At 40.8% G+C, this 26915-nt stretch overlaps 1 protein-coding gene across 1 annotated transcript in view; it reads right to left on the bottom strand.

Moving 5' to 3' along the window:
• Positions 1 to 26915, bottom strand: part of adamts3 (ADAM metallopeptidase with thrombospondin type 1 motif, 3) — a 222104-nt gene that overhangs the window by 153435 nt on the left and 41754 nt on the right. The window contains exon 5 of the mRNA XM_085785926.1: positions 22542 to 22996. Within this exon, the coding sequence (XP_085642052.1) occupies positions 22542 to 22996 (455 nt within the window). The remainder of the gene's footprint in view (positions 1 to 22541; positions 22997 to 26915) is intronic.

Raw genomic sequence — 26915 nt, 5'->3', positions numbered from 1 at the left:
ATAGACCAATAAGTATCCAAAACACAGATTGTAAAATTTTAGCTAAACTTTTGGCATCTAGGCTCAATCAAATTATGTTAAAAATTGTGGGACATGATCAGACAGGTTTTATTCCAAGCAGGCAATCTTATTCAAACATCAGGAGATTATTAGGAGTTTTACAATATGTTAAGATAAAGAAACTTGATGCATTGGTGGTAACGTTAGACGCTGAAAAAGCATTTGACCGTATAGAATGGAAATATTTGTTTAGAACTTTAGAGGAATTTTCTTTTGGAGAGGGTTTTATTAATTGGGTCAAATTGCTTTACTCTGCGCCCCGTGCATCTGTATCTATTAACGGGAGGCTGTCTTCTCCTTTTGAAATAGGTAGAGGTACTAAACAGGGATGCCCCTTATCCCCCTTATTATTTGCCCTAGTAATCGAACCCCTGTCAGAAATGATTAGATCGAATATCTCAATTACTGGCATTTATACTGACCAGAAAGTACATACCATCTCGCTATATGCCGATGATGTTCTTTTATTTTTGAGTAACCCAGAGTCCTCAGTTCTTGCCACAATTAAAGTAATTAATGAGTTTGGGATGGTATCTGGATATAAGATTAATTATGGGAAATCCCTAGCACTGCCACTGGGAAATTTAAGAAGTACTGATATATCAGCATATAGCCCTTTTCAGTTATCTCCTAATGGTTTCAAGTATCTTGGCATCTATGTGTCCTATAATTTTGATGATATGATTAAAATGAATTTATTCCCAGTGGTGAATGAAATCAAAAAAGATCTTCAAAGATGGAACCCCCTGTCAATTTCACTTCTTGGAAGGGTTGCTATCATAAAAACAAATGTCCTGCCAAGATTATTATATCCAATGCAGATGGTGCCGAATTATATCCAAGTAAAATTTTTCAAAACATTACACAGTATGATTGGCAAATTTGTTTGGAAATATAAGCGTCCCAGATTTAAGTTAGAGAAATTGCAGTTACCTGTTGCTAAAGGAGGACTAGCACTTCCCAATATAATGTACTATCACTGGGCCTCTCAGATAAGATACATTGCAGAATGGATAAAAAATGACCCCAACTCAACATATCTGGATTTAGAAATTACTGGTTGTGTGACAGGTATCTCAGATTTACCATTTATACGTAATGCAATCACACAGAAGGGAATGAAAGAAAATGAGATTATTAGAAATACCCTTAAAACCTGGCATCAGATACGTAAGCACTTTAGAATAATAGATCAGTACTCTATACTTGCACCCATTGTATGCAATCCTGACTTTGCACCCTCGTGTTCAGATGTAGGATATAAGACCTGGAATAATGTTGGAATTAAAAAATTACAGGACTTGTTTCTGGATGGAACTCTCAAATCCTTCTCACAACTTATGTCTGAATTTGATCTTCCTCGAGCACAATTCTTTCGCTATTTACAACTTCGGAGTTATCTTCAGTCTATACCAACATATAAGAATGACTTGCATATTAACCCGTTGGAAAGAATATTGCTGAAGGCATCTTCTTTACAGAAAAAGGTTATAAGCTATGTTTATGATCAGCTATTTGTCAACATTCCTTTTATATATAGTAAAACTTCTTGGGGGGAAGAATTTGGATCCCATATTGACGATGACATGTGGCGGAATATCTTATTGAATGCAAAAAAAATTACATGTTCTAATAAGTCTTATGAAACTCAATATAAGATTATTCATAGATTACATGTCACCCCAAATATTAGATGTAAATACGATGCTACGTGTTCCCCATTATGTTTGAAATGCAAAAATAGTTGTGGTACATATAGTCACCTAATGTGGTCATGCCCCAAAATTGAAAGCTTTTGGAGAGCTATTCAAAACGAGATAAATAAAATTTTTGGGATAGCTATACCCTTAAATCCACACAATTTTGTATTGGGATTAGATTTTAATTATGGCTGTGGACACAAGTATATTCTTAGAGTTGCTCTTTATGCAGCACGCCTCACAATATTACAGAAATGGCTGGACGAAGATCCTCCGGATATAAAAACTTGGTACGAGAAACTAATGCACATTTTACCATTGGAGAGATTATCACATGTACTAAGAGGCTCTCTTGAGCAATTTGTAAGAGACTGGTCCCCACTGTCCATATTTTTGAAAGAAGAATGGTCAGAGGTTATTAGCATGGGAATTACAAATGTATCCCCCTAGGTGCGAAATTATTATAGTTTATTTAAAATAATATAAGGTTGTTATCGTCATTGATTTTGTTCGCTTGGTTTGTCTGTTTATGTTTGCTCGTCCCCTTTGTTTTGTGTGTGTTTTTTTTTTTTTGTTTTTTTTGTAATGTCTGTTTATATGTCCTGTTATTGTGTTTTGAATTTTTTTGTATGTATACTGTATACATATGTATATGTATATGTATATGTATGTATGTGCGTAGGCTATGTATGTATATATATATGTACATATATATATGTGTATATTTTTTTTTTAAAAGCTTTTTCGCCTTGCAAAATTGGATTATGTCTTGTTATGCCATATTTGTTCTTATGAATACTCTGGAATTATTACATCCGGATACACGGGCTCCTGGCTGATCGTGCACTTAAAGGTTTAGTCAGCGGGGGCGGGTCCGGGTATGGGAGCTGAACACGCAGCGGCCCGGGCCCGTCACTGCTAGGAAAGGTATAGTTGGTTAGGGTAGGTAGGTGAAGTTAGGTAGTTAGTGTGCGTGGTTAGCTGGGGGCTTGTGATCCCAAATTGTATATAAGGCGCAAAAGGTTTATTTTCTATTTTTTATTTATTTTTTTTTTTTACTTGTGTTTGTCTTGTTGTCTGTGTGGTATGATGAATTCCTTAATAAAAAGAAATGAAAGTGAAAAACTATTACACACCAACATCAACGTCCCTGTGATCACCGAGGTTACACACAGAACATGAATGAAAACATAAATAAAGAAGAGAAGAAATAGTCTGGTCACACACCTCCCTGTAGTGAAAACTAATTTGAGCGGCGGCTGCCGGGTGAATAATTGAGGGAGACGGTTGAGTGACTATTTGACCTGGAGTAACGTACTTTAATTACGTGTCAACAACAGAGCGCTGAGGCCGGTCGTTAGCAGCACTGTCTGTCGGCCTCACAGGCAGCCGGCAGGAAGCAGCACATCAAGTCAACACAGAGAAACCAAGAGAAGATTTTAGACATTTAAAAGTCAAGTCGTGTTACTTTAACTCTAGAGACCCGGCTTCAGTTTGGATCTTTGATAACATCAAACTAACTGATGCAAATTCTCTTTTACGATGAGTTTAAAGAAAGTCAAAGTCTACAAATCCCCTGACAGTAATTCCCTGAGCTCGTATCATGACTCAGGACATTTTAAAGGGAGCATATTATGGAAATATCACTTTTTGAAGGCTCTTTAACATACGTATATGTGGGTGTTCGTCTTGCCTTCCGGCCCCCAAAATGTGAAAATTGACAAAAGAAATCTGTAATGTGCAGCCTCCCTAGGTTGAAATCCATGTGGTTTTATGAGCTGTTCCCTCAGATGTCTCCCAGTGATGTAACTAGCTTTCGAATTTGCATAACGGGGCAAGCAGTGGTTCATTTACATTTAAAGGGGCAGGCTCTGAAACCAGCTGTTCTGAACACGGCTGTTTTAAGTGGATAAAAAGAGCTGTGATGTTTGATCCTTGAGGTATTTTGACCGATGCATGTCACAGACACGTCTTTAAAGGGATAGTTCAACATTTTGGCAAATTGGCCCATTGCCATAATCCCTATAGTCATAACAGTAGGTTCGTTACCTTTAATTGTCGGTGCAAGCTATTTTTAGAACGGCAGAGCAGATCTGTGAGCTGCTCAGAGCTACGCTACGGAGGCTCATGGGATTTCTTGGTTTCCCTCATCAAACTCATGAAATACACAATCCAACAACTCCAAAACACTCTGGTGGACAAGTTGTGACCTGCACATTCACCACGCTATGAGATAATAACTGAGTGTTACCAGACAGAGTTGTTTTAGAGGGAAATGCAGAGACTGCTTGCCGAAAAACTGTTCCAGACAGGAACAGGCATCAGCGGTTTTGCATGAATTTGCCTTTAGGTCTGTAACGAACCTACAGTACTGCTATAACCTACTCCTAATACTATAGGGATTATGGCAATGGGCCAATTTGCCAAAATGTTGAACTATCCCTTTAAGACACCTGGGAACTATTTTAATTTGTGGAAAAGTGTCATAATATGTTTCCTTGAATGCATTTTGATGACTCAGTTTAAGGGGAACTATACAAGTCCGGTCTCTTTTCATCTGTTCTGCTAACCCTCCTTTCAGCCATGTGCATTTGTTTTTTAACGAAGCCGGCGAGAAAGCAATCCATGGAGTCATTTATCATACAATGTTACATCTTGTATATTTACGTAGTCTTATCTGTCATAAAAAAGAGATTGCGGGTTACGGGGCTCTCTGTCTGTGATGAGAGCTGGGACACCGGGTCGGAGGCTCTGATCTTACAAGGTTGGTTTTCACCCAAAAGACGCTAGGTGGAAGACAGAGAGCCTAGTTACTAGTTACAGTCATTGATTTAACCGGCACTAGGACTCTGGAGCTGGTTAATGAAGGTAAAAATGTAGCAGAGTTAAAGGGATAGTTCAACATTTTGGCAAACTGGCCCATTGCCACAATCGCTATAGTCATAGCAGTAGGTTCGTTACCTTTAATTGTCGGTGTAAGCAATTTTTAGAACGGCGGAGCGGAGCAGCAGGCTGCTCAGAGCTATGCTATGGAGGCTAAGGGAATTTCTTGGTTTTCCTCATCAAACTCATCAAATACACAACCCAACAACTCCAAAAGGCTGTCGTGGACAAGTTGTGAGCTGCACAATCACCACGCTATGAGATAATAATGGAACGTTACGAGACGGAGCTGTTTTAGAGGTAAATTCATGCAAAACCGCTGATGCGCGTTGCGTTCAGGGACAGTTTTTCAGCAAGCAGACTCTGTATTTACCCTGTATTTACCTCGAAAACGGCTCCGTTTCATAACGTTCCATTATTATCTCATAGCGTGGTGATTGTGCAGGTCACAACTTGTCCACGAAAGCGTTTTGGAGTTTTGGGATTGTGTATTTGATGAGTTTGATGAGGGAAACCAAGAAATTCCTTTAGCCTCCATAGCGTAGCTCTGAGCAGCCTGATGCCCCGCTCCTCCGTTCTAAAAATAGCTTACACCGACAAATAAAGGTAACGAACCTACTGCTATGACTATATCGATTATGGCAATGGGCCAATTTGCCAAAATGTTGAACTATCCCTTTAAGCTGAAAATCTTGCATAGCTCCTCTTTAAGTCAAGGTCAAAGTTATTGTTGATTGCTGTGATGTAAAAGACATACAGAGGATTGAAACTGTGTTGTACACATGTTGTACTACTTATCCAAAGCCGTGTGCTCGCCTAGTTTCACTCATCTCACTCATTGAGAATTCGGCAGCGTGCGCACAAGCCTCGTTTCCACTCCCACGATTAACTGAATGAATGGATAAAAACACTCCCTCAGTCAGTTTACATATAAGACACCTTCTGTGCTACAGGTTATCAGACACTGCCACTGCCAATTAAAACAAGTAAAGTGGAAGGAAATAGTTCACAATAACAAGAACATTAAAGAATCACTGAATTATTTCCCTGTATGAGATGTAAAACTGTTTTTGCTGTGTAAAACGTATAACGAAAAGGAATAAAACTCTGAGGTTGATTTTATTTTATTTTATGTTAAATTAAATGTGTATTGGAATATTTTGTATTTTCACATCACTGTAACTTCGAGTGCGTACGCCTCATTGAAGCATCTGGTCCCAGATCAGCTAAATGGAGTGACTGAGCTCTGGACAAGAAGAAATAAAACACGACGAGTTATAAATAATTTTCAATAAGGATATTAAATGCAATAAGTAAATCATCTTGCACGCTACTCATTGGAGTTTGCCCTGTTGTCAAGGAGATGAGTGTGTCGTCGCGTCTGTTACGGTTTCATTCGCAGCGATGTGAAGGAGAAGTCTTGACCTAAGTCGTGGTCTCCTGCTGCTTCATCATCGAAACTCTTTGACTCAGACTACGAGGCGCTTCCACCTCCGCGCTGGGAATCACTGTCGGTCAAGTGCTGATTGACCTCCGATCACGCCTCTGGCACAGAGTACGGTGGCCTGTGATGGACATTTAGACTCATTTGTACATCAGAGGGCTGGAGGATTGCTGCTCCAATAAAAAGGTGCAATAAGAGTTGGCATTATGCTTTTTTAAAGACCATTACTTTGTTAGACGGATTGTTGCTTCAAATGTTAACTTGTTAATCAATTAGGGATCAATAAATACATTAAGTAATTCATTAAAAAAAGGTTTCATATTTGCTGGATCCAGTTTTTTAAGGTAGGTTTAGCTTTTTTTTCCCTTTTTCCTCGAGTCAAAGACGATTTTCACCATTTCTTAAAATTGTAGTAAAATATAAATTGTTGATCATTGGTTTTAATTATTAAATGATGGAAATAATCAATACCCGGAGCTTTAATCTGGTCAAAATTAAAAACCCTCCAAACAGGGAAAAAGTAACCAGTGAATCTCAAATGTGGGTTTTTATTTGCAGGTTTGCTGTTGCAAAGTTCGACCTTTCATTGCACTGATTTAAACTGCTCTGCAATAATAATGTATGTTGCATTGCATTATGGGTATCACCACAGCCTTGGTTTACACCCCATCTAAAAAGGGTCACAATACAGACCTGGTGGATCGCCACATTTAACACAAAAACGCACAAAATCCAACTACTACAAACCAAACACCAATGGGGCAACACCTGACGCCGCTGACTCACACAACTAACTGATCGACTGGAGAATAAAAACAATCCCATGAGTCATGTGGAGCAACAAACGAGTAAAAAATCTGCCTGACTGCACCTTAAATTTTCAAACAGAGCGGACAAACAATAGAAGATACTCATCGTCACCTCGTTTTTATTGATGTTGTTCACACATCCCGTCACATCTGTCTACACTAGAAGGAATCTGTTTCACAAACAAAGAGCATCGGGAAAAATACATCTCCAGCTGTTGAGTGCGTGAGATAAAACACCTTGTGGATGATTATCTGGCATTAGTCCCATTGTCAGTGTGAAGAACTGACTGAAAAAACACAATTACGCAAGATTTAGACTCTGAAAAAACTTCCTCAACAACCCGGGCCCAGTTGTTCAAAGGTTATCCGATCGGATTTTTAGAAATCTCGAAAATGGGTTGTTCAAAACCAAAAACGGATTCTGAGATCGGATTAGATCACGTAATCCAATCTTGGTTTTCATCTGGATCAAACCCTCAGTTTGTGTTGTTCAAAACTTTTTAGTAGGATCGGGAAAACTTTGATCCAAAAAAAAACAAAACAGGATTATTCTGATCCCAGCAGTCGGGTGGATTCAAGAACACAATGTGATTTAAATGCAATTCTGCTGGTCAAATAAACAATATTTAGAGTCTATATCTATACATTTATTGATTTATATTTCCACCTAATGTTTAAACCACAACAGTGATTAGCAAATAAAGTTAACTTTTGAATATTCTACAACTGAAAAACTTTCCCCCAAAACTGAATTTAATGAAATTTGAAGTTTGAATTTGAAACACATGGGGAAATATTCACAATTTCACTAATGTACTGTATATCTGCTCTTTTTATTTATTTTAACAGCCCAACCAGATGGAGTCTGGCTGTTTAAAAGACATTGAAGAAACAACAAAGAGCACAGAAAACAATACATATACGTTCACTCTGTTTTCAAATAAACATGAGTGAGCCCATGCTGCTGTTCTACCTGTTGTTTACAGACCAATCAGCCTTCAGCGTGATGCACAGTCCCATCTAGAGCGCTCATTATCCAGATTTTGGTAATCTTGAAAAGTTTGGACCTGGATCAGACTGATCCAATTCTACTTTGCTTTGAACAACTGCAAATTAAGACGGATTACGTGATCCTGGATAGCACAAAAAGGGATTTCAAAATCCGGATAATTTTACACCTTTTGAACAAATGGGCCCGAGACTGACATTTATTTGTCATCCAGTGATATCAAGTATCAGAGAAGGAGACAATAGCAGGTGTCTGATAGAGGCTCCGCCAGTTGGTACCTTAACACAACTCTTCAAAAAAAAAGAAAAAAGTGTGTGTGTGTGTGTGTGTGTGTGTGTGTGTGTGTGTGTGTGTTGGGGGGGGGGGGGATCAAGAGTCCTGTGTTCCATCAGTTTAATATCCCCAACATCGGCCGCAGCCAAGCAGACAGCGCTTGTCTGCCAAGAAAAACATATGGGATTCAGCTGAAGGGCTCCAGTTTTTCAAAAACAGTCTCTTTCAGTCTAAACTTCTTAAGGAGGTCGGTATGAACGTGCTTTCGTTTAAAAAAAAAAAAAAAAGCTGAGGTACTGCGACGTTGAAAAAAGGTCTGGATTCAGCCAGGACACTGCCACCTTTCACCCTCGGTGTTGTTCAAAGGTGTGTTTGCTTTCAAAAATGTGAGCAAACCTTCGTCATCATTACCTGCCATTTTCATCCCCATCCTTTAAGGTGAAGAAAAAAAGAAAAAAAACATCAGTTCATTTCTTGTGATTTTGCCGGGAGCGGAGGGAGTGAACGTCTTCAGTCGTAGAGACTATTTTTGAAAAAGGGCTTCACAGTAAATGAAACGAAATGTGCAAAACAAAATACTTCATTTCCCTCTCTTTTATATCCTCGCTGGTTCTCGTTTCTCCTGCACGTCTGAGTTACGAGTTCATAAAGCTGAATTTACAGCTTTCAAAACGAGAATCAAACATTAACAGGTCAAAAACAAACACTTGACGGATAATGAATTGAAATGACGGGGCAGCGAAAGGTGAAACAGGCTGAAACAATAATATAAAAGGATTTATTTTCGGGTCGGTCTTTTTGTGCCGCTTCAACCGGGGACAGAGCAAACATTTACAGACGACCTCTGAGGAGGTTGGCGAGGCAGAGGGAGGTGGCGTCCGCACTTTGACTTAAAAATAAGGAAAAAAAAGCCGGTGAATGGCTCTCAATGTCCCGACGTGAAACGACAACAGAAAATGTGGGCTCTTCAAATTTATATAGGTCATGATTAAAAATGTTTCAACACATAAATATCAATAAAAGCAGCAGCAGCAGCAGTGAACCTGAGGAGAAGGAGCTTGGAAGAAATAGCTTGGCTTTGCATATCTTGGTGTTGCCCCCCCTCCTTTCCCCTCCTGTACCTCAAACCATATACCAAACAGCTCTGGGGTCAGGCCTCTGCAACAAGCCTTGGCTGAGTCAACAAGGAACATTAAGAACTATTAGTGAATAAAACTCTTGTGCCCGACTCTACAGTACAGTTCGCTGCAAAGAGGAACTGGCCGACTTTTTCTTTTCCTAATCAAAAAGGATATTTTCTTTGCTTTTTTTTTTTTGCTCCCTCCCTCCCTCTCCCTCTCTCTCCCTCTCTCTCTCTCTCTGCAGCTCCAGATATGTCGAGGAGCCGCGCGCGTCCAGAATGCTCTTTTAAGTCTCCGAGGCCAAAAGTTTAGGCCACTGAATTTTGTCTCTCCTCATGAATCTCAGCGTTGTGTGAGCGTTTCCTCGGGCGAGGCGAGGCGAGGCAGAGACTGGACTGGACTGAGAGAGATTTTCGGTTGAAACGTCCCGTCCCTCCTCCCCGAAGAAACTCTGAAAGAATCCTCCGACTGATGCATTACCCATCAGGCCTGGAGTGTGTTTACACTTGAGATTATGCAACATGACACACATTAAGAGAGCGCCAAGTTTTACAGAGCAAGCCGGGGCGGCGAGGGTTAATACCAACAGTCAGATGCTGATCTCAGGTCAGCTCTCTGTCTGTCTGTCTGTCTGTCAGAGGATCGGTCGGTCGGTCGGTCGGTCGGTGCTTCTGTCGAGGCCTGCAGTAAAACAAAACAAAAAACCAAGGAGGTTTTTGTTCCAGCTTCATGGAAACAAACGAATGAGGCTCAGGCTGTATTTCACGGCTGCTTTGAGGCATTTCCAGACGGCTTAAGAGTTTTGTTTGTCGCGACAAAACCAAAAGCTGATACTTCACGTGGACGTCGGTCGACGGTCGACGTGCTTCGTGCCGCAGCAACCGGGAGGAGCCGGGTTTGATTTTCCCCCCGTCTCACATGCGACACAGATCTCATGTTCCGTAATCAACGGGGATTGGAAAAACCTGCATGCAGCTCCGAGCCACAGGGACATGTGGCGCCCAATCAAACAGATCTCTGTCTGAACGCTCGAATCACAATCTGTCAGCACGGCAATGACAATAAGGAGGAATGTCATTTTCCATTTCTTTTTTTTTGTCCTTGTGAAAATACTTTGTTTTTTTTAACTATTAGAAAGAAACCGGCGGCTGCTGTTTTATTTATTTTTTTGCTGTGTGTTAGTTATAGATTCCACTGTGGCGGTTTCCTACGGCGCTGTGCAAAGGTTTCATCATGCAATCATAGTGTACTGTACCATCAGGGAGGAATCTGATCCAATCGTTCTGTGTGGCACGACAAAGACAGTGAAGACGCATCTTCAGAGACGAGAAGAACAAAGGAGTTCTGCTGCAGGGGAGCTGGACCCCCGCCGAGCCCTGATCTCTACATCATGGAGACAGGAGATACTGAGACTGACTGAATCCACAGCAGCACTATGGGAACAACCTACAAACTTATTGCCTTGTAAAACTGGGTGTACGGTTCACTGAGGAAACTGGTGCTGTTTTAAATGCGTCATTGCCAATCATTTAATTAATAATAAAGCCCCATTGATGTTTGTATTAAAAGTCCAATACAGTATAAAGGTAGATGTTTATGAATACAAATACAAATTACTTCATTAATCCCCAAAGGAAAATTCATTTGTCTGTCAGCTCATTTTGGCAGTTTGTGTTCCATATGGTATAAAGGTAGATGTTTGTGTTAAAGCTCCATACAGTATAAAGGTAGATGTTTGTATTAAAGCTCCATACAGTATAAAGGTAGATGTTTGTATTAAAGCTCCATACAGTATAAAGGTAGATGTTTGTATTAAAGCTCCATACAGTATAAAGGTAGATGTTTGTGTTAAAGCTCCATACAGTATAAAGGTAGATGTCCATGTGTAGTGTGATTATAAAGCAGCTCTAGGTTCTATATTAATACTGTGAAAGTATCAAAGCCTCAGTCCACAGAGAAATGCACACAGCCTGTATTCAGAAACTGAGCCTTAAAACCAGCCGTCAGGACTTCCTGTCACTTTGTGATGTCACAACAAAGCCCTGCCCCTTCACCACCTGGACCCACCATCCAACAATTTGCAGGATTTGATTCTTTTAAGTGTTTTATTCTGGAAATCTGCTCTATTTTTATTGGATCACTCATAAAACAGTCAGCCAATCAGAAGAGAAGCTCAGAGCCTCCTCTCTTCTGATTGGCTGACACCGACCTGCTGCTACTAGAGCTCCAGAGAGAAGCTGAGAACTACACTGAGATGGTTTAATATATCTTCTTATGGATCCACGCTTCAAAAGTGTAAATGGAGTCTTTTAAGTTTTTTTTTTTTTTGAAGTTTACTGCAATTTGTTTGAAGTTGAATTATAAATATTACATTGCAAAACTTTCTCACTTTAACTTTGATTCATTTAAACATTACCGAAAACAGTATTACACAACCTTATAAAGTGGGTATATTTCATCTGTATGGTAGAGGAAATGTTTAAATATTAAAAAATAAGACGGGAAAGTCAATTTTTGGCTCATTAACTCTGTTACATAACAACCTTCACACTGATGGAAATTGCCCTGAGCAATTCTTATCATTGATTTACTGCTCTGCCTATTTGGTCTACAATACAACATAGGTGTAAACACTGTGCAGTATAACAAAATCTCAGCCAATTTACAAAGCTCTCTCATCCTCAAGCTGGGATTGTGAACATGTTAATGCGGAGCAGCGGGATGTTTTCAGCAACACAGTGTCTTACAATAAACAACGGCAAACAACACACATGTGGCCCGAGCCTCACGCAGCTCAGACGGTATCTGTGAGGTAAACAAAGCCTTTGTGTGGCTGAGTATAAACAGAGTATAATAGTGTGAAAGCATTACATAACAAGTCTAAAGGGTTTACAGCCACAGCAGCTCTGCGAGGCCTGAACACTGACTCATCACGGCTCCCAGTGGAAACGCTATCGAGCTGATGTTTAGCAGGTGGACGCAGCTCGCTCGGCCATCTGACTGTAGTTGAGATAGTTTAGTCTCAACCAGAGTGGAGAGAGCGTGACTAAACAGAAAAAGCGAAAAACAAGAGGAAAAGCTCCTCTTTGACAGGATTTATTCCTCCTCATACCATGCGTCCACAATTACAGACAAAGTTATCAACTTTGCAAAAGGTTGAGGAGCAGCTTATTCCCTCTATCAAGGACTAAATGTCTTAGAATAAGCAATTTCTAAATACTGAAATTTCACTTCCCACTGCTGCTGACTTTATTTATAAAAATCTATTGTTTTACCGGTGCTGTTGTCATTGTTTCATCCAGTCTTTGAATCTCTGCTGCTGTGAGAGTTCACAATGACAAATAAACTTCCTTATGTTATATTGGCCTTATTCATATTGCATGCAGAGAAATGACATTGTGTTTAAAAGCTGTGTTTCCAACATTTCATCACCTTTTTCTGCCTTTCATTCTGCACTCAGAGTGTGAAATTCAGCTTTCGTGTGAAAACAGAAAACACTCACAAGAGGTAAAATATCACTGAGCCGTTGCTGAGTCGCCTTTTAACATTTTCCCTAAAGTTGTGTCATTAAAAGTCTTTTTTCTTTTTTTTTTCTTTTTTTGTAACTAGGGATGTCACGATTACTTGTTTTCGCAATTAATTTAATTAATTAATTAATTTCGTAAAGATTCCTAAATACTGTTAACGTTAAAAAAAGATGATGTTGGAACCATATTGGCAGATGTGCGCCAACATAAAGGTAATACTGATACATACAGATACTGGTCCATTATACATACATAACATTGAATTGGTGGGAATTTAAATGTTAGCGTGTCATTTGTAATTTAAAAAAAAACTAAACTAAACAAAAAACGATTAAAATAAACATAAACATTTGGTATAGATCACAATTTATGACCTGCATATTTCAAACACTTCCCCTGGGGGATTAATAATTGGTCATATATTAATAGATACTTGAGATATTTTGTGTAAACAACGTGTAATTCAATTATAATTTGACTACCGGTATATTTGATTTTACACATTCATAGAGTTGTGAAATTAATTAATGCATAATAATCGTGATAATCGTAGTACCGTGATTATTTCTCAGGACATAAAGTGAGATGAAGCTCTCAGTGTCTTTGTGTCTGAGGACCGAGAGGAAAATCAATTCAACGTTAAAATGTTTTTCAAGCCTGGAGCTCCGTCGTCATCCTCCTCCTCCTCCTCCTCCTCATCATCATCATCATCTGCTGTGTCATGTCGAACAGCGAGAGGGAGTTACTCGTCTCAGATAAGTTTTGAAAGCGGCTCGTTAATTTCCTCAGCGGTCTTCCCAGCTTCACTCTGTCTCTCAGGGCAACAACCCCACAGACAGTAACACATCTGCAGTGTGCGAACCATCAACTCAGTGACAAGGGAAGCCTGCGAGCCATGAGTTTACATGAGGAGAGTCATGCAGGAGGAGGAGGAGGAGGAGGATGATACAGCGCATACACACATACACATACACTCCTGGCATAGTGAGGTCAGCTGCATTCCTTCACTGTTTGCTCTAATCCTTATTTGTAAAGAGTCGTGTGCTGGAGGCTTCGTCCACGTGAACAACATGAAAAAAGACTGACACGACCGACCATCCTCAGCTGAGCCTCGTCCCTCCTTCTCCGTTTACGACGACCCTACTGTACTTGTAAAAGAAAACGTTGTGAAAACCTGAAACCCTCTCCAAACCAGACCAGGTGTGTTTCAGGGATCGAACACTGTCATTAGCTCCTGTAAACGGAAGCAAACGCCGTCACGGAGCCCATATTTCAAGAAAAAAGAAACAAATAAACCTGTGAAAAATGACAGTCTGAAAACACGGTCCACGTTTTAAACACGTGGGACTCGGACCAGCGTCTGTGTGTCGGGGTTTTTTGGATCTTTATCAGATTAATTAATGTCTTTATAAAGAAGATCGCTGAGATTAGAGACCTCAACACCTTGTCATGTCATGCAAATATCACAAATAATTCAAGGCAAACCAGTTAAAGTTTGTGTTCTTATCATCAACATTGCACCAGAGCTTTCTTTTCTTTCTCTTTTAAAGGGATAGTTCAACATTTTGGGAAATTGGGCCCATTGCCATAATCCCTATAGTTTTAGGAGTAGGTTTGGTGCAAGCTATTTTTAGAACGCCGAAGCAGAGCCGCGAGCTGCTCAGAGAATAACACAATGATACAAGTTGTTTTAGTGGTAAATTCATGCAAAATCGCTGATGTGCATTTTTACGCAAGCAGTCTCTGAATTTCCCTCTAAAACAACTCTGTCTGGTAACGTTCTGCTATTATCTCATAGCGTGGTGAATGTGCAGGTCACAACTTGTCCACCAGAGCGTTTTGGAGTTGTTGGATTGTGTATTTGATGAGTTTGATGAGGGAAACCAAGAAATCCCATGAGCCTCTGTGGCGTAGCTCTGAGCAGCTCGTGGCTCTGCTCCGCCGTTCTAAAAACGGCTTGCACCGATAATTAAAGGTAACGAACCTACTGCTATGACTATAGGGATTATGGCAATGGGCCAATTTGCCAAAATGTTGAACTATCCCTTTTAAAGCTTTTCCCTCCATTAAAACTTCAGTTATCTTCACATCACTGACCTTTTACAACCCTCTGCAGAACTTTCTCAGACTGTCATACTTATCAAAAGTTACATGAAAGTGAAAATTGAATACACATGATGTGCCAGACCTGCAGCGAGTGATTTCTTTAACCATCTGCTCAGTCAATCCGTTGATTCAGTCTGTAAAATGTCAAGAGAAATGAAAAAAATACCTGTCACGATTTCCTTAAGTCGGTTTTATCCATCCATCCATCAAAAACCAAGAAGCCTCATGGCACAAACTGCCACTTCACCTGGAGACCTCACTGACCATGAAATGAAGGCCCTGTCATAAATAATACCACCTTTAAGGCAATGTGGCGCCACATGAGGCCTATCAAAACTTTAAATTGATCTCAAGAAACTCAAGAAAGTCTCAAAAAATCATCATGCACTCTTATTATAAAAGAAAAATAACACTCCTGCACAGTTGATCACATGCACCCTGATTATTTTCCACTTTCACTCAGAGTTTCAGTCCTGTCACATACACAAATTCATCTCTGAAGTCCCACTCCTATGAAAATTAAAATTTCCCATTTGTGATATTAAAAAAAAAAAAAAACCCAGCAGGATATGTAGCTTAAAACAAGCCATGACTAACTGCAGTGAACATGAGGAAGCGGTGGCCTAATGGGCCGTCAGATCAGATCTGTCTCTTCCACTTTGCCGTGCACCAGGTTTGAACGTGGCCTCGGCTGCGACCCTGACACATCCATTTCTGCTCGACACATTAAAGAGGCAGGAAACAGAGCTCAGTGCTGATGTGTTTCATCAGGTTTTATCAAGAACACCCCCCACCCCTCCCCACCATCCCTCCCTCCCTCTCTCTCCCTTGTTTCTCCTCATGCAACACGAAGGCAGCTCCCACACAGGTCAGCACAGATCGGCCTGCATGGCTTCACCCCCACATACACTACTGCTGCTGCTGCTGCTGCTGCTGCTGGAGTAGTATCTGCCTCATAAGCATTCAGCAGCGGTGGAGCAGCCTGCTGCAGTAAAGACTTCCAGACAGCAGCCTGGCTATAATTAAGAAACAGTAAAACACACACCTAGCCGGGGCCAGGGCTACCACTTTGAGATCAAAGAGCACTGGCCCTCAACGACAGGCTTTTTCATCAGCAACCACCGGTTTGCTGCAGCGTTTGATGTCGAGTTACGCAGTCCAGCATGCTTTGCATTTAAGCTGCAAACAACACAAACAAACGCTGACCACGCTGAACGTTACAGCAGCCAGAAGACCCAACGCTGAAGTTAATGTAATTGGCACATTGAAGGGTCGGCTAATGTCAATTTGGGTTTCACTGATTCTCAGCCTAAAACGTCCTTTTTTTAATCCAAATTTTATCGTATCTATGAGCTTTTAATGATTTTGTAGATTTTATGTCTCATTTCAAGTTTCAATTCAGTTGAAAGTTGGATTGTTTTGAACTTATTATAAGGCTTCTGTGTTTTATCATTCTACATTTCCTGTTTCCTGCTGTTAAAAGCCAATGTTTACAATAATTTAAGAGCGCTACTGATGCTGACAGCTCAGAAAGTACTTCCAGCAGAAGACAGTGAAATGGCTAGAGTCTCTTTTAAGTTGCTGCCAGAAGCCAGACTTTATCTAAATCTTTGTTATCAGTTATGTCTTAGTCTAAATATTGCATTTCTTTCCTTTAAAATCAAACCATGTTTTGAGAAGAATAACAGAGAGAATTCCTTTTGCTAATTTTCTGACCAAAAGCACTCAGTTCTATAAAAAAGACATTTATCGACATCTCCTCCTGTCGTGTCCCATCACATGTTAAATATGTTGTTTCCTGCTGTGTCAGAGCACCAATCATTGCAATTTACAGCAAATGAAAACTTCTTTCATGGTGACAGAACAGAAAATGTCTCCAGTCACAGAAAGTGACAAGAAAATTTGGAGTCTGAGCAGAACTGAGCTGCAGGAAAAGTGCCTGTGCTCATTTCAAATCAGTTACAGAAACGAGGGAACGGTCAGATTCATTTGTTTTGAGGCGTCGGCATTATTATTATTATTATGAAGAGAATCGGATTTTGCCTTAGGTTTTCACTAATTTCCATCCCAGAATCACAATATTTCTCAGCTTTCTGATGGTTTTAGGACGTTTCAGTGCTTTATTTTTGTCCCTTTTCTGCATTCTCCTGCTGCAGTTTGCAGTGAGTGATGTTGACAGCTCAGAAAGTGAATCTGGTAAGAGAAAGTGAAGAGAAGAAACGAAGGGGGGAAAAGGAACAAATGAGCTTATGATGACAGTGCATAACCGAGTCCCTTAACACCATTAGGTATTTTCGTGTGTAAGAAAATCCAGATTTCAATTCACTATTTCCTATCGTGTCTGTTTCTGCTTCCACGTTCCTACGGAGACCGTCCAGCAGCAGCAGCAGCCGTCTCACATCATCCCTCCGCTGGGCAAAAAGCTGACTGACCTGTGATGGCCGCTGGCGTCTTCAAAGTGACATCCTGCCACAACACTATTTACAAAGCAGGACTCTCACATCCTGTGTGGCCCCCCACCCTCTATCCCTCCCTCCACCCCCCGCCCCCTTTCTCTCAGGCCTGAATCTCCTGCGAGGTCCAACTATAAATGTCTCAGAGAAGAAAAGACTTGGAGAGACCGAGTCGGTCCAAGTGATGAACTGCTTCCTCCTCCTCCAATCAGAGGAAGTGGCTGAATCCTGCAGCGCATGGTCCCGACCTACAGCTCTGACTGGCATTATCTTTGTTTATGGACATGTGCTTGGCATTTGCTATTATTTTATTTTTAGACACACTACAGTTGTTCTTTTCAGAGTGAACGAGGCAGACTAGTTGTTTTCATATTGTACATTCTGCCCCTGTTCTGTCAGCAGCATAAAATATTCATTTTCAAGTCAAACGGAAATTAAAATGTAGCTCTGGGAAGAAATCAATCTATATCATCTTGATGTTTGTTTGGATGTGTGCGCTTGGATATTCATGTTCTGTTTTTGTTAAGACAGCAACCTTCTGCTTTAATCTGAGCTGATAAAACCGGTGCTAGAAATTCAATTTGTGTTAAATTGTTATTTACCATCAAGCCACTCATAATATTTTAAAACCAATTATCCAGCAGCTGTAGAGGTGATCTAAGAGAAGTCTGGATGATACACATGTTTAGAGGGAAAATGTTTTAATTTAGGACTGGTTTAATTGGTCAAGTGTGTTCTCATTGGTTAAAACTGGTCTTAGAGGTCAGAACTGGTCTCATTGGTATGATGTAATTGGTCCGGACTGGTCTCAGTGGCTAGGACTGCTCTCATTGGTTAAAACTGGTCTTAGTGGTCAGGATTGGTCTCACTGGTCGTCTCATTGGTCAGAAATGGTCAGAATTGGTCTTAGTGGTCAGAACTGGTCTCATTGTGTGGACTGTTCTCAATGGTATGATGTAATTGGTCCGGACTGGTCTTATTGGTCAGAACTGGTCTCAGTGGCTAGGACTGGTCTCATTGGTTAAAACTGGTTTTAGTGGACAGAACTGGTCTTAGTGGTCAGAATTGATTTTAGTGGTCAGAACTGGTCTCACTGGTACTGTATGGACTGCTCTCATTGGTATGATGTAATTGGTCTGGACTGGTCTCAGTGGCTAGGACTGCTCTCATTGGTCAGTGTGGTCAGGACTGATTTCATCAGTTAAAACTGGTCTTAGTGGTCAGGATTGGTCTCACTGGTCAGAACTGGTTCTCACTGGTCAGATGTAGTCTCATTGGTCAGAAATAGTCAGAACTGGTCTTAGTGGTCAGGACTGGTCTCATTGGTTAGAATTGGTTTCATTGGTCAAGTGTGTTCTCACTGGTCAAAACTGGTCTTAGTTGTGAGGACTGGTCTCATTGGTGTAACTGGTCCAGACTGGTCTCATTGGTCAGTCACAATAAGGAATGAACTGACAATAGGAAATCTAACACTGCACCATTATAACAGAAATACACCAAAGTGCATGTGCTGCTGTCGTTTAGAGATAATCAAAGATGACACTGCAATTGGTTTGTTGGATCATTTTGAATTCAATGTCTTTGGTTCAGTTTCTTGAACAAAACAGGTCATGTGAAGACATCCCTGTGCTTTGGGGAACATGTTAGCGATCAATGATTAATAAAGAAAGTAATAACAGTACGATTGATTAAAAAGAAAAAGAAAAAGAAAAAGAAAAGACACTCAGTATAATTGCAGCTCTAAATGCTGGTTGGACTTCTGGGTCTTCTAGCTCAACATGAGGTCACCTCTGAAGACGACCTGTTTACTGAGTGTCTGTTCCATGAGTCTCCAGAGACAGGAAAACGCTCTTTTGCCATTTCAGTCTCGTCTCATTTAGACTGACGCCACTGTCATTATTCCTGCCTCACTCTGAAACTGCTTCCTTCAGCCTCACTGAATGTTTTTCATAGGCCAGAATGAGTGTTTTCAAATCTGTTTCAACGTTAGATGGAAAAGTTACTTTGTTATTGCCAGGCATATTTTACCATTAAGAACCTCAAGAGCACAGTATTTTTTAACAGTATTTATCAAAAACAGACTTTAAAAGGTGCATTTGCTGTAGCTCTTATTATCTGGAATTGAAATACTTAAATCCTTTCACTTTCTCCTTTCAGTTTCCCGTCCATATGACTTTGACCTTCATCTGCTGAGAAATGTTGTGTGTTGTTCCTCTGACGTCACATAACGGTTGACTCGAGTTTCACGCTAAACCCATAACAGGACCTGTCAGGTTTCTTCTTGTAAGTCAACATGTTGAAGTTTTCCTGAGAAGACAGGTCATATTACATGAAAACCCCCCTCCCACCAGGTCGGTATCACACACACTGACTCGCCTCAGTTTTTTCTGCTGGCCAGCAAAACTGTCAAAACCTCCCACGCACACGCCTGCCTGTGAGAATCTCTACCCGTATGTACTGCTGCCCCTGTTACAGCTGTTTTAACGTGGTGAGAATAAAGTGAATCCCTGCAGAGCAGCTCCTGGCCTCCAGCTGAGAGTCAAGTCCTGAGGGGACCCACACACTGATTTTCAAAAGCGAATACTGATTGCCACGCTCTGACATAAATGAAGGTTTTCTTCACTTCTACCATATCCATGACTCACTATTTTCTGTGGTCCTCAGGTGAGAGGCGGTCTATTCATACAGTAGCACCGGTCCAACCTTAAACTCTAATAGTCTGATTTAACTCCAAGGCTCACTGAGGTACAATAGACTCATGAAGGTGGTATATAATTAAAAAAGAGGCTTTTCTGTTTTCTATTCCCTCACAAAAGTCCCACTAATTAACCTTCCTCTTGTGTTAGCGTCGCCAGTGACCCGTTTTTAGGTTTTTAATGCATAAAAGTATCACATAAATTTGATTATTGCATCAAGGCTTTTTGACTTTGTCAGGAACTTATATTTTTTAAAAAAAAGTGTGTTTTACAGCTGATTTAGTAAGACTGATTTAAGACTGGTCAAAACCGACCCCAACACAAGAGATGGGAGCAGAAAGCTAACAATAGGAAGGCGAAACTGAAGCCAAGGGGTATACTGATACCAAAAATATTTAAAACCAACATTTCCATGGATAAGGAAGCCTAACAATGTAACCAAGAGATGAAAAACAAATTGGATGAAAAAAAAAAAGTTTTTAGTGTTTTCTAAAGCTGATTTAAGACACGGATCAAAACTGACCCTAACACCAGAGATGGTAGCAGAAAGCTAACACAAGACGAAGGTTAATGTATGTCATAAAGATAAGGAGCGTCAGTTATGCACGGACGCTTAAAGGGATAGTTCAACATTTTGGCAAATTGGCCCACTGAACTATTGAACTATCCCTTTAACGCTCACAATGACAATGCAAATATTCTGATGATCTGCAGGTACAGTGCTGACATTCACCATCTTAGTGGAGCACGGTGTAAGTAACTACAGCCCCTCTACCATTGGCCAAAATGCCAGGCCAATCACTTATCATTATCCAGGCAAGCGAAAACTACAATCACCATTCACACCCTTTAAAAAAAAAAACATCCTATTTATCTGCTGCACCAATGATCAGGAGTCTTGGTGAACACATTTAGTTCCTTTCTCCATCACCTTAGCAGGTCACTGTCAAACCAGTGACACCACAGCTCCACTGCGCTCCAGGATGAAAGAGTGAACTGTAGCCCAGAAATAAGTTTCAAAAACACACATTCACCAACTGATCTATCTCGACTAAACCGAGCATCAATTTTTTACCAGTCAACAGCACCTACATCTTGTTATTGTGGTATAATTATAGAGAGGACTGGTCATACATTCAGTTTTTGTTTGGTCCAAAAGTCGTAGTAAAAGAAAAGCTGGACAAAATATTAGACAAACTGAAAACTGCCAAGTTATTGGGGCCAACTATAGATGTAATCCACTGGGTAAGTGATGAATTTGGAGCGCTAGTGATACAACATAAGGAGTCCCAAGATCAAACCAAAGTCAGTCCATCCAGATATTTTAATCTGGACCAAGTGACAGATGAAATCTTCATTCCAAACGCTCTGCTACTCTGCTACTCTGCTAATGTGGCTGAAAATATCTAAAATAGCCAAACTGCTGCATCGGGTGATACAATCTTAAATGCTGTTGGGAAGAGTAGTTTAGTCTGAAATGACTCTGTGGATGCATTTTTGATTTCTGACATCATGTTGGGCACACGCCTCCGAGCTGAGAGGAGTCAACTCTTCTGTTTATAAGCTGCAATGAGGCTTTTACTCTGACACAAATTAGTCAGTCCGTTCCCCCGGAGATTAAATTCACTAAGAAGATGAAGACATGAGATGACTCTTACTTTTTTATTACCAGTTCTCGACCTCTGGGGGAAACAAACGCACTGCACTTCAATAGAAAGTCAGAGCAGGAGCAGCCCACCTGTTTCCTCTTAAGGAATAAAGTACACTTAGGCAATATCTGACCGCAGCTACACACAGGGCTTATTAACAGGATGAATTCACTGTTGGTTCAGTTTCCGCAGCAGAACCGCTGTCATAATAAAAGGATGAAATAACACCAGCGTCATTATTGCGTTTAAACTTCTTAACATGGTGACTATAAGGAGTGAAAGTTACGGTCCGTCCTTTGTGTTGCATCTTTAAAAGTCTGCAACGTTTCTGCACTTCTTTTAAAGGACTTTAGGTTCTGGCTAACTAAGACTTCCTGGGATGTTTCGCTGGCTTACTCTAGGATATTTTGGCCCAGGTCATTTCTCAATTACTGTTCAAGTGTTTTACGAGGGGTGATGGGCAGGATAGGACTGCAGACTTTTTGTGGAGCACAAAGGAGACTCGTGTTTTATGTTGGGAAGAGGTTGGAGGGAAAATCCGTCCGGGTTTGTTGCCGCAATGCATGGCCACTCACCCGTGACAAACCTCTGCACAAAAAGCTATTTCGTCTGCCCGCCTGAAGAATATCTCCGGGAACAATGTGCTGTAAAAATGCAGAGTGCTGACGTAAATAAAGGCTAAAACTTAGGAGTTACGGACATCTAAAATCCCTTAGTGTCACTTGATAAGGTCACGGCACTTTTGTAATGAAAAGACAAGGGGGTGAGGGGGGCGGGGGAGAGTGGAGCTTTATGGCTGAGGAGGACTTACCAGCCCGTCACAGTTGTTAATAGCAACCGAGGCCCCGGGGACGTCTGAGATATCGCCGATAAAGGTGCAATCCGTCTTCAGCAGCTCGCGTCGCAGTATCCTCTCCGTCCCGTTGACGGGTTCGGTCTGGTTGACGGCGCCCAAGGCGACGGCGGCCTCGGCGACTCCGGCGTTGTCGCTGCTGACGTTCCCGAAGCCTTGAACCTCGTCGTGCCACTCCACCATCGCGCCGGGGGCCACCAGCCTGTTGTTGGGGCGCAGGCGGAGGTGGAACTCCTTCCCGAAGGCGGTGATGTTGAAGAAAAGCTTCTGTTCGCCCTCGCTGGACGAAAACACCTCCCTCTTGACGCGCTGCTTGTGCGTGGCCGAGAGCAGGTGCGACAGGTAGTGTCCGTGAGAGTCGGTGCTGAAGGGCGTGACCAGGCCATACTCCTTCAGACGGCTCCTCAACTGGTCTGTAAAAAAAAAAAAAAAACAACACGATGACAGCGAGGCATTAATTTAATCTCAAGGCAGCAGGAAGCACAGAAAGAATAACAAATGTCCATGTGATGTGAAGAGAAAAACATCCCACTGAAATCTGTGGCTCTCCAAGATACAAAATGAAACTTTTGGCTCGACATAATTCCAGAGTCGTCGGGCCAGGACGCTCTCATCTACTTCCACATCTGGGCTCATTCCAGCTGTTATCCACCAGTGCTGACTGACAACCCAGAGATTTTCTATGTGCATGCGCCAGAACTGGCCCAGATGCAGAAGTAGTATCTGACAATCATCCTGTATATGGGTCAGGTCTGGGCCGTGGTTCGTTTTGCTATCTGAGCCCTACAGAGTGGCGCTTTTTAACTTCATTTTGCCAAATTAATTACAATGAATGAATCATGTAGGCTATTGATTCACTCTCTATCATCTAATGCATTAACGAGCAAATCAATTTGAGTACTGCCTCAGGTTTTGCACTGGTTCTTGGTGGCACTTGCCTGTTTTGTCTGTGTTTCTTTGCTAGAGATGCTATGCTATTCCATTGATCTTTTTAATGAGATCCCTGTGATGTTTTGAAGCTATCGTCGCTCTAAGTACGGCCTTGCTCTATATTACAGGTGCACACACACAAGCAGAAGTTCAGAGACATCCAAGAGACTCTAATGTGTCTTCTAAAAACCATGCTGCTTCTTAGATCTGTTAATGTAACTACAGAGTGAAGAGTTGAGTGTGGAGTGTGTAGGAGTTCCTCATAAGCTGTTACTGCCTTTTACATGTCCAAAGCAAATACTTTGCACCAAAAAATATGCATCCCCATTCTGGATGGTAGTCATTATCAACCCTCAGACCTGTGTTCACTGGCAAATTTGCGGTCTAGTCGATTTTACTAAGAAAATCCATGGACACAGTGTAAAGGAAATTTCCACCCAAGCTCGGTTTGCTTTTCAAAATGTGTGGAATGGCAGACACTTTAAAAAAAAATGTCTTGGTTGGTTTTGGTTGGAAAAAACAAATCCAACATGAATATTGAAACCATGTCATTATCTTATAGAAGACTTTCAAACAGGTGTCAATGGTGAAACTAAAATTACACGTTTTAGGAAATTACATGCTTTAAAAAATCACAGTGTGTATGCTCTGTGCATGTGATGAAAACACACATTTGACAAGACACACTGATAAAATGAAAAGGCTGAACTTTGAGGGATGGAAGCAGCTCGATCACACCGACTTCAGCAGATCAAGAGGATACAATGCTCCTCTGTCAACACTCCACAGCCAAGGCAAACTGCCGGCACGTGTCTGGTACTGAACATGCAAAAAAACATCAAACGCCCTTCCACGTCCGACAGAGCAAATACCTCACAGTTACATCATGTTAACCTTACTCCCTCCACAAACATGAATGACACAGAGTCAGTTGTTTGATACCGATATGTGAAAAGGTTGTGCAACACGTGCAGGGTTGATGTAAGTTTAGATAAGGGTTTTACATATTTCCCCACAGTTTGCTTTTTGTGAGAAAGCGAGTGTGACAAATCTTTACGGGATGAAGAAGTTATAGAGCCATGGGTCAAAGAGAAGCCAAGAATTAGCTCAGTTCATTAGTGTGCATTTGCAAGAGCAAGGTTTCACTGCTTAATCCTCAGGAGGCCCAGCCTTAATCTCAAGGGCCATTTCCCTGACTTAGAAAAAAGAGGGGAGCAGATTTCTGTACATCCAGACCTAGGGTTATCTAAATGCGCACGAAAACCTGGACTCAAATCTTCCTTCTTTATAATGTGTATGACGAAATGCGCGGTCATCAAAGGTTCATTTGGGGAGAATAACTGATAAATAATTAAAAGAAGTTAATTATCTAATCCTTCAAACACATTCTCATGGCTGCTATTTTTCAGCAATAGCCATTTAGCCTTTACATTTAGTAATAATGACCCCTCTAAACACTTTTTAATGATTGCATTTAAGGGATTCACAGAAAACCAGTGGCTCTAATTCAAATTCACAGCAGCTCATTGACAACAGCACCTTGTTCACAGGTACATTAGGTTAGTGCTAGCACAAGCAGAACTTCTATACAGCTGCTGCTTCATGAGTGAAGTGCTGAACTAGCAGAGTACATAGTGGATTTTATAGTTAAGCAGCCACCGGAGACCCAATGGTTTTATCTTTGTGGTGGCCCCTACTAAACAGGAAAACTTTTAATTTCAGATCACAACCTCCATCTCTTTAGGAAGCTTCCTCTGTGTCAAGAAATCCAATTATTTCACTGCCTGCTTCATTAAAGCAGCAGAAGAAGTTTGTTTGGCTGCTCTGTCATCACCTTCTGTGTTTATAGACTGAAAAACTGTTGCTTATTCACACTTTACTGCTTTTGCAGCAACTTTATCAATGATCGACATTCTTGTATCTGGTCACCGGATGAACGTTAAGTCCAGTATGTGCTCTGTTTTGGTCTCCACAAACACCTGAGGAAAATATTTGGCTTTTTTTATCTGCTAAATGCTCCAATGTGTTCACTACGTAGCTGGTTACATCTAAAAGAGGAACCTGCAGATGGATTCATCAAATGACACTTTTCAAATTGTCATTTGATATATTGATAATATAAGAAATAGAGAGATGCAACACTAAACGACTCACAAACACCCAATCATCGGAACATTTCAGTTCAAAGTATAGCTACCTCCTGATTGGTACTTTTCCAAACTCGGTTCCACCCACTTCAATTTCCAGTGGAAAAAAAAAAGCACAGAATTGAGCAATATAACGTTGTGTTCATGTAGGACCTCATTGCTCAGGGCAAGAAGCTGATTGAAAAAACGTGTTTACAAGGCCTTTAAATTCTTTTATGATCCACTAATGCATAAAGGTTTAGTCCAGCTCGAGCTAATGAAATGGCATTACAGCAAATTTATAGAAACCGTTCTGCCTGAAATTCATCTGCAGTGATGTTTTTGCTGAACGCTGAGGTTATGAAACATGAAACGTTTTAAAGGAACATTTATTTTGAACAGGTCTTAATTTCCAGTGCCTTAGATTTACTACCCTGAGCTGCAAATATTGAACCATGGACTGGAATCTGTTTATTTTGAGTAGGAAAAAAGCACAGGCTTACTCTCCATCAGTACAATCAGTCTCTGCAGCTACTATACATGTCTTGAATTGACTGTGAGTCTGTAGCTGTTATTTAAAAGAGCCACAGTTCTGATAGAAAGATGAAATACCCTGAGTGAATAGAGAGCCCAGACAGCACTTATGCTCTGTCTATTAGATACTAAAGGTCGTCCACTCCAATGCCCACTGGCATACATCCTTCACTGTCACACAAAAAGGCTTCTGTCAATGTCATTTCACAATACACCCACAGTGTCTCTATTCAAAACGATGAATTCTATCAAAGTGGGAAAGACTTTGCTTGATTTATGGAGAATTATTATCTAAAACCAGTTGAAACTAATATCATCTCTGATGAAACACTTAATATAATTTGTAGAAGGTTATGCTGCTTATTAATGGTAAATATTGGATGTTCTAACCTTAGAACAATTCAGTATAACTATGGATATGATTGTTAGCAAGCAAGCTGGCACATGTGCATGGAGAAATACTTTTATTTCTTAATCAAAATGTAATTTTAAGATCTGAAAAAAGTGGAATGCTTCATAAACTTGAGGTTATTGATAGATTAAAGGCTGCAACTGTAGACCATTTCTGGTCCATGACCTTTCAAAAACACACAAGCTGTGCATTCAGCCTTGTCTGACCACACTTCAGCAGAGCCAAGTTTGTGGACTGCTTTTGCAGAGCTCGTGTCCAGACAAAGACCAAAAGTAAAACTGGCATCCCTTACTACGCCGGGTCTATTTTTTGCTCCCGTGAGAGGAGAGA

This window comes from Trachurus japonicus, chromosome 9, assembly GCF_045865225.1.
Source record: "Trachurus japonicus isolate A0001 chromosome 9, Traja_1.0".
NCBI lineage: Eukaryota > Metazoa > Chordata > Actinopteri > Carangiformes > Carangidae > Trachurus > Trachurus japonicus.
The sequence above is the reverse complement of the archived record's forward strand: the minus strand, read 5'-3'. Positions and strand labels throughout refer to the sequence as shown.